At 36.7% G+C, this 9,536-nt stretch overlaps 1 protein-coding gene across 2 annotated transcripts in view; it reads right to left on the reverse strand.

The window, feature by feature from the left end:
- LOC113058698 (paired box protein Pax-3-A-like) overlaps nucleotides 1-7,137 on the reverse strand; it is a 17,273-nt gene extending 10,136 nt beyond the window's left edge. For both annotated transcript variants that reach the window (XM_026226851.1, XM_026226854.1), the window contains exons 1-4: nucleotides 6,793-7,137; nucleotides 5,808-6,043; nucleotides 5,499-5,625; nucleotides 5,037-5,186 (exon numbers count right to left, since the gene is read on the reverse strand). In XM_026226851.1, coding sequence (XP_026082636.1) covers nucleotides 5,037-5,186; nucleotides 5,499-5,625; nucleotides 5,808-6,043; nucleotides 6,793-6,877 — 598 coding nt within the window. In that variant the 5' untranslated portion in view covers nucleotides 6,878-7,137. The remainder of the gene's footprint in view (nucleotides 1-5,036; nucleotides 5,187-5,498; nucleotides 5,626-5,807; nucleotides 6,044-6,792) is intronic.
- Nucleotides 7,138-9,536: the final 2,399 nt, after the last annotated feature.

The raw sequence follows: 9,536 nt of genomic DNA on the forward strand, positions 1-9,536 counted from the left end.
CTGATTTGTTATTAATTTTTTTATACGTTAACATGCTCTATAAATTATTGATAATCTGACTGCTTTGTTTCTCATGTCACACCAAGTTTCAAAAATTGAGATTTGAGACCAGAGGAGATTGAACAATGACACCAAGTTCTTCACAAAAAATCTTCAGGAGACTTGAAATGTAGTTGCATGAACTACTTTTGATACTTTTATTTTGCTTTTTGTCATTTTAGGAACTTGCCAACTGTATGGAAAAAAAATTATTGGAACATAAGGGTGAGTGAATGGTGCCAGTGTTCATTTTTGACATCTGATGATGTGGTAGCAAATAAGCAAGCATTTCATTTTTATATTTTTGATGACTGAATGAGAATCAAGGCAAGTGAATAAACAGAACCAAAGAGTAAACAGTTTAATTCAGGCAGAAGAATACAGACCACAGGCTTCTAAACACACGCACAACCAAAACCCAAACGTCATGGAAATGAGGGATCTAGAGATATTCTGCCTTCTGTAAATACACAGAGTGTGTATGTAGGTGCTTTCAGGGCTTTGGCATGTAAAGTTAGCGTGTAGTGTGCATGAGTATGTGTTTTAAGATATTTTAGCCCTCCGCTATGTAAACGGTGCGGTCACTAAAAGCATCTCCATCTGCCATTTCTCTTGAGCTCTGATCCCTCGTCGCTTAAATTCAATATTCAGAGGCGAAATATCACCCTGAGCCCATTTACCTCATGTATTCAAGTACACAGAATCCACCTAAGGAGTTTCATTAATACTGCAGGACAGCGAGTGCATATCCAGCAGCATTTGGTTCGGGTCAGGATAAAACCATATGTGCATGTGTAGAGTTAGTCTGTGTGTGTGAGAGAGAGCGATTCTCTTGGGGGCAGGTAATGAAGAGAGCTAATTGAGCCAATGATATGACGGCCAAAAAAGAAAGACAAAGACATACACAAAAGAAAGCTTGGGAACTAATGCAGCGTCTCGCCTTTTCAGCGCCGAGGTTGGCTGAGTGACTGCCCGTCCACATTAAGCAGTACATAGAGAACTAACAGATGCCGGAGACAGAAAGGATGAGTGACAGCTCGTGGGCCCATCTGCCCCCCAGCGTTTAGGAACAGAGAGAAACAGAGGGAGGACTTGACTTGCTTTGCTAAAGAGCAACTGTGACCCTCGCAGCTGCCCTCAAACAACCACACGTTCCAGCTCTGAACCAAATGTGCTCTTCATCTGTTTAGCTTCTTTTGCTTTGCTCTCGAGTCACTTTTGATATGTTTTTTGGTTGTGCGGCTTTTGTTAAAGAAGCTAGAGTGCGAAACAGCATATACAACTAAAAACATTTAATGGTGCATGATATGGCTTCATGACACTTGGCTTCAAGTAATTAATTAGAGATTATTATTTTGCATTTTTAATCCAAGTTTCTGCAAAAATGTGTTATCTTATACTAGTTAAATTAAATACTTTATTCAGCCAAGGATGCATTAAATTGATCAAAAGTACAGTAAAGACTCAAATTGCATATTATACACTTACTACAGAAAAAGCACTAGATTAATATGCTAGTATTTACATAGTGAGTAGTTGGTGCCTTGATGGTGAAGGGAGTAGAGTTAAAACAGGAAGTTGTCACCTGTCACTCTAAACATACACCAGTGTGACCTTTGACCACTGAGATCAAACAAATGACAAATCAAAACACATATTCAGACAAATGTTTGTAAACAATACACCATATTTTTTTAAACAAGCTCAGCAAGAATCTGCACTTTGTGACTGTGATTAGAGGTGAGTCGATTCATGTTTTCATTCTTAAGTCTTATAAGCTCACTTATCAACTATCCAATAAAAAAACAACTTCCCTGAACTCTCTCAGTGTTGTTTTCATGCTGTCTGTGTCCTAACTGACATGCACACTGTAGTTTTGCCTTCAGGCTTCACAGATTCCTAAGTCTGCTGACCCTGACACTGTGCGCTGGACACAATGGAGACAGTTTTGTTTGGGGGATTTCCCATAATTGTCCACCCAACTGTACTCCTCTTGCTGTCTGTCACACTCTGTGTGGATGCAAAGTATGCTTTAATATTTCAATTTCCAACAAAATACTCCTCTTTAGCAATAATTTCACTCATTTTTTATTCCTAACCCGAGACCAGATTTGCACCTGTTACTCCCAGGCTTCATCTAGCCAAGTTTGCATTGACAAAGTTTCCTTTTGTGGGGTTGGATTTGGTAGTGCATTTGTGTTTTTGTGCTTGTGTTTGTTTGTTGAATTACGATGCGCTGACTGCACACACTATGGTGCCACACAAACATCCCACACTGGGCCAGTTGGCACAGTTTATGTATGCATGTGTACGTGTGTGCATCCATGCGTGTGTTTGTGCATATGCATATGTTTGGCGGCATGTGCATATATGCATATTATAGTAGTGTCAATCATTTTACACTTTTCTAAATATGTTTCTCAAAACGATTTTCTGTTTGAGCATACTAAATATATCTGTTCCACCAGGACACATTGCATGCCAGGAAGCGAACAGGGAACATTCTCAGAAATTTGTGCAATGTTCTGGCAAGGTCTCTAGAAGTTATGAACAAAAATGATTTCTGTTATGTTAACAGAACATTGGTCTTTATTAATATTCTCAGTCAAAAACATTATTTATGCATACGTTTTTTTATCTAGTTGCATGTTTGTTTAACATTTTTAAATGTTACTATTTAAATGTTATTACTTTCAGATGGATCAGAGAACATTCAAAGGTTACCTTCTTATAATGTTTGCAGAATGATAAAGTGGAACGTTCTCTTCATTTTTTTCGGTTCACATAACCAACAAAAATGTTTAAGCATAAAAATAAAATAAAAATGTTTGTTTTAGAATAGAGAACGTTCAGAAATAACATTTTAATAGTTTAACGGGAAAAAAAACATTCTTAGAACATTCTGTTTTTTATTAGCTTGGAAGTTTCTCTGATAGTTATGAACAAACATCTGGGAACGTTAATAAAATCAAAGTTATCTGGCATGTTTTAGTATAACATTTAACATTTGTTGCACTTTTTTTAAACGTCACTATTTATAGTTTCAGATGATTCAGAGGACATTCAGTTTTAACATTCCCATAATTTTTGTCAAATGTTAAAATAGAACTTAATAGATTTTTTTTTTTTAAATGAGAGAGAACATTTAAAAATTGTGTTTTAATATTGGGAACATTAGAAAAATGTTTAAAAAACGTATTTTTGTTCGCTGGGATAAGAGGAGGGACAGCAACAGCCAGGTGTCATAAGACTCCCTGCACACACACCAACATCTTTGAGTCTTAAAGATAATATATGGAGACAGTATGAAGGAAAGGGTTCAAAAGAAGGGTGTAAATACTGAACTCAACTTGCCTGTCTGTGTCTCCCAGAAAAGGAGGGGCGGTGGGAATAGAAGGGACTGACAACGGCCCACAGATATCAACCCAAAATGTGCCCCAGGCCAAGAGAGGTAGAACAGGGCATGAGGAGGACAGAGGAGAAAAAGAGCAAGGGGTGTTTGACTCATTGGCCGGATGAAAGTGAAGTTCAAATAAAGAGCCTGATTTAAACGGCTCGGGGAACTCGTCATTCTTGGATCGTGAGATGGGCAAAGCGTGACGGACTGACTTTGTGGCAGCGCACATGACGAGAGGCTTGCTCCCATTGTGACCGCCGCTCCGGGCCATGAAGTAACAGCCGAGGAGAACACTGGTCCCTATTGATGGAACAGCCTTTAATAAACTCCCATCACCGTTAAGAGTGACACTGCATCCCGATCAGTATTATTTAGAGAGCTGAAGTGGTGTTAGCAGGGCATTAGAGGCAGTCAAATAACGTTCACCTTAATTAGTCACGCAGGGACAGACTGTTAGCTCATTAAATATCATTACAGAACAGCAAAACATCAGTCACTTCAGCTGTCGGCCAATAGACAGCAAGAGGGCAAAAACAGACTCTCTACCACTGTTCTTCATCAACTTTTGTTCCTTTTGATTCCTCTGAGGCCTCTATGCACAGAAATGCTATGATATCCTTTCTTAATTCATTGTGTTGTCATATTTTAATATTTAGGATAATTTCTCCTTCAGAGAACAGAAAAGAAAGGTCATGTTGGTTTGCAATGACATGAAAGTTAGTTTTTTTTTTTTAACCCTTTTTTATGGATTATCTACATAACTTAGGCTATATTTTCTCTTTTTTACTATTTTAAGTGAAATGTAGAACTCCATTTAAGATCATCACTGAATCTACAGAATGAATCTATCATTGTGGCCACATTAAACAGATTTCCAACATGTTTGGTGGGTTTTTTCTCCCCCTTCCCTCATGCCTGTTGCATTATACTTATTAATATACTTAAGATTTATTATTGGTTATTGATCATCAGTAAATCTATCTCATCATTAATGCAAATAGATTAGTTAATACATTAGAAATATTACAAGTCAATGCACCACATTTTTGTTTATATTTCTGCTTTATAAACTACTAAACGTTTGGGCTCCTCTTTATATATAATGAATTCATAAAGTCATACAAATAACAAAGTCATCGAAACTATTAAATAGCACAAATTAAAAATGACAATTATGCACTGACCAAGAAACTTAAAACAAATGAAACCAGCCAACTTCATAAAGTGCATCCTGTGATACTTCTAGACACTTGTTGCCCTGCTGTCCTTCATTATCCAGTCTGTTCATTTAAAACAAAAAAGAAAGAAAGAATTTTGCTGAAAAATTCATACTTGGAAACAATTTATATTAATGCATAAAGCTTTAAACTTTCAAGCACACCTTTAAAAAATGGCTTTTGTCTTGTAGTGTAGGCTAATTTTTTTATTTTGCTATGGCTAAAATTATAAGACTGATTAAAACACTCATTAAAAGTGTGCATCACCATTATAGGCCCCAAGGGTTTCAAGCCATATAAATATTCATAAAAAAATCCAACAACTCCAAATCAGCTCACAGTTATTTCTACAACCTGTTAAAGAGTTTGTAGGATCCACTCACATCTGTCTGCGAGAATCCCCTCGATGCTGTGTCCGCTCCTGCGCGCGTGTTCTTCCTGCTCGCGCTTCTCCTCCTCCTCTTCATCCTCCTCCTCTTCCTCATCACCTCCTGCCCCACATCTGCCTCTCATGATGCGGCTTATCGCACTCACTGGACAAAAGTTGATCCGAATGTATAAGTGCTCTTAATATGTTTTATAGTTTTTAATATAGGAATGTGCATTTCAATTCTATACATTTCATTTCCAAACGTTACAGTCATCACAAAGGTTAGATGACAAGTGGTTAAAAGCCAATAGAAACGCATTGTTTATTGCTGTATTTACTATAAATGTTATGCATATCCCAAAAAATGAAAGAAGTTGACTAATAACTGTAAATTCAAAAGTTTTTTTTTTTCTTTTTTTCTTTTTTTTTTTTTAACACTGTAGTAATATATATTTTCTTCATGTTTGACGCATACCTGAGGGTACGTTGTTCCGGTCACAAATTCCCTCTTTGAGCAATTTATCCTGAATTTCCCAACTGAATATTCCGGGTTTTTCCCGTTTATATCCCTCAATGCGCTTCTCCACATCTGGAGATGTAGTCTGTTAAAAATAATAAGAATAAAATAAAAACAGTCAACGAGGTGCCTGATTCAGTTCAACGACTCTTATTTCAAATTCATGTTGATTATTGTTGTTGTCGGTCAGTCATCGACCTTGGAAAAATATCCTCATGCCCAGCTGCTCAGATGGATCCGCACTTCCAGACCTCTCTAGGGCCTCACCTTGGATTTAGTCCCGCCGATGGCTCCAGGCCGGATGGATCCAGTCTCCTGGTACCTGCACAGGATTTTGGAGACGCAGCCGTGAGAGACCCTGAGCTGGCGGGATATGACGCAGGGCCGGATCCCGTGATGGGCCATCTCCACTATCTTATGTCGAATGTGGTTCGGGAGAGGCCGGCCGTTGATGAAAACTCCTCCGAGCTGGTTGACTCGACCCTGACCAATCGGAGTTGACACTGCTTCGAACCCAAACCCAAATTATGACAGTGGAGAGGTAACATAATTGCAGAAACATGACAGAAAGAAAAAAATAATAATGCTGCATAATAACTATTCCTAAATGACTTTAGCGTGCTTCTGGTGTAAGACCATTAAAGTTAAAATACCATGTGCCTTTAATTCGCTGACATATTCATGTATTTCTAAACACATAAAAACAACAACACAATAAACCGTCATATAGTCCAATTGCTGCTTTAAATTGTGAGTAAACTAAAATGTAAGATAAAGTTATTTGAAATGAATGACTGATTGAGAAACACTGAACTCATGCAATCGAGTAGAAACTAAAGGAATTATTATTACAGAGGAAAATAGCCTAAAATAATGAAGAACATGAATGATGCCGATTAAAACAACCTTTTTAACAGTAAAACTTTTTTAAAGAACTGTTTTTCATCTAAGAACCTGAAGCACAATATATCACTGAAGAACATTTATTTTTCAAGAATTCTAAGAAGTAATTAATACAATGTAGGCTAACAACAGTTAACAAATTTTAATACTGTAATAAAATATTTACATTTTAACAAAAATGTACTTGCTAAATTACAAACAAAACTTTTTTGGGGGAGAAATAACATCACCGTTTTCAGTTGTAAGACAACTCATGCAACCCAGATACCAAAAATAGTTCACACTTTGCCTCACATTTCCAATATATAATTACATAATTTTATTGTGCATATTTAATGTAATATTTTACCCTCCATCGGGAAGCCACTGCGGGGGTAGTTTTGGGAGAGAGTTGGACGCATCATCCCGGGAACGCTCCCTGCCAAGCCGCTCATTGCTCCAGAGCAGTGGGGTCAATAAAAGTGCTCTTCTGCAGGCTCAAAAAATCATGTAAATATTCCACGATTAAAAACAAAAATTATAAACTCCGATTATCTTTTTGTAGCCCTCCAGGAAAAGCAGAAAAATAAGTACTAAAGGATGAAAATAAATGTTATTAATCAAATTGCGTCTCTTCTCTTTTGTATTCCTTGATCATTGTTTTCATCATGTGACGAGAATTATAATCGCAGCGCTATTGTTATTATCAGACGTTTAGGATGAGCGCGAGTTCTCGAACTACTAAGAGTTTGCAGAGTCCCTCTTGTCTATTACTCGAACATCGCGCTCTGATTGGCCCACAGGATCCCGTAACCGAGAGCTGATTGGTCAAAGGAGTACTTTGCTCTCAACGTTCCAAAGTGGAAGTCGATTTCAGAGACTGATCTGAGATAGTGGCTTGCTGTAGATGCATGATGATGTATAATCACATTATACTAATATGTACATATAAGACAGGCATGTAAACACTATCCTAAATAAAATATAGAATTATAATATCGTTACAAGTTTTAATATAACTAATAATAATAATAATAATAATAATAATAATAATAATAATAATAATAATGACCGTGCAAAAATAATTTAATAATACAACAAATCAAAGACTCAAAACTGAAAAGACAGAATGAATCAATTTAAATGAACAAAAAAGTTATTCAATAAAAAGATTGACTGTTATTTAACACTCTCCGACTCATCCACACACACACACACACACACAGTGACTTCAATGACATGTGGCTCTTTTGTTGGACTAAAAAGAAACTTCAAATGTTTTTTTTCTGCCTGCGCGCGGGGACAATGGGGCGCACGCGGGAGGGAAACACGCGGGGCAAACTAGGGTCCTTTCACGTGCAAAGCACCAGATTATTCTCTCTTACTTAAAAAGTTAAATCAACGCCAAAGATGTCGGACCCTGGAGACACCGACCCGACTATTTAATGGTTAACACTGAATGTGTGTGTGTGTGTGTGTTTATTAATGATATTCTATCCGATGCATTAATTGCATTATGCGTGTAAGATTAATATGGGCGACTTATAGGCTATTGCATGTCTGTTTATATCTGCTGTACGTCATCTTTCTACTTTTAAACACAGATGATTATTCACACATCAAGTTTCATTCATTCTTAAAACAAAAATCACACAGAATATAATTATTTTCTAAATTATATAATTATAATCATAATACATTTTCTTACTTTAAACTTTTGAAAAGTAGCCTATAATCTATATATTAATGTGATGTGACACATCTAAAGTAGCCTACATTTATTAAGAATAGGCTAAATAGTTTCTTTTTTTATGATACATATTTTGTAGGATTTATTCAGCATTAAATTCAAAAACAGAAGGTGATTGGTTAAAAAGCAGAACAGGCTGCTGAATGATGCATGTTCAGTCTTCTGAAACACCGGATCCGCGTGTCGAATCCATTTTTGGGGAACAGATCTCGAGCAGAGGTGCGCTCTGATGGGAGTTAAATCAGTTTTATTATCAAAAGGGTCAAATATCAGTATTCTCTAACCAAATAGTGTCAAAATAATTTGAATCGGCTTTACAGTATGCATGCAAACGTTATAAAAAGTTTTAAATGTATGCAATCAAATTTTTTTTGAATAGAGTTAACTGAGATCCCCTTATAACATACATTTATGTTGAGAATTTTTGGTCAAATCTACCAGTACATTTTTTTAGGTTTGCTAGTGATGTCAGAGAAAGAAAAATGTTTAAACCTGTACAGGAATGTATCTAGAATTCACCAACATCATTTGAATGAACTTCCTGAACAGTGCATATGTTGTTTGTGTCATTTGTCTTGTGGTCAGTCTTGTCCAGCCTGAGGAGGGTCACCACCCCTTTAACCTCAATTAGACGGGGTTCACTCAGAGAAAACATAAATCCTCCCCAAAGACAACTTTAGAATAAAATCATCTGTCCTGCATTAACTGGCACAAAGCATCCATGAGCTCCAGAAGGACAACACCGTTGAGATACCCTGGCCTCCTGAAAACATGTATCATTCATTGTCATGCTGTGTAATAATCCAATTTTGAAGAAAGATCATTACAGGTCAACTTCATTGTAGGCTATAGCTGAATAAAATTACAATCTCAAACTTGGCCCTCACGTTTAAACGATGGAAAGTTGTCAGTATTCACAGTGACATGTAAATGTTAGTGGAAAAAATATATATATTTAATTTTACCCACCTTATTTGTAAGGTAAAAGCGGGAGACAATAGTACTTCCGCCTTTCAAAATAATGTGTATAGATGCACAGACATGCAGGCATTTCATAATGTTTATATGAATTAACGACAATAGCAGTTTTCTTCATTTTCTCATTTATTAGCCAACCGAGAGTGTGTTCTTGTATGTAAACAGAACAATTTCAATGTGCAAATACAATTCAAATAGGTTCCACGACAATTATTGAGACATGATAGTAAAAACACACATTAATATCCTAATTTCTAATAAACACATTACAGAGTATATAAGGGCTGTGTGTTACTAAGAGGGCTGGAGTGCATTAAGGGAAGTATAGTCATCCCAGGCAGTAACACAGGGTTCAGGTAAGTGCCGTGCAGTCACTGGGTCAGTGT

This window comes from Carassius auratus, chromosome 40 (assembly GCF_003368295.1).
Source record: "Carassius auratus strain Wakin chromosome 40, ASM336829v1, whole genome shotgun sequence".
Taxonomy (NCBI): domain Eukaryota; kingdom Metazoa; phylum Chordata; class Actinopteri; order Cypriniformes; family Cyprinidae; genus Carassius; species Carassius auratus.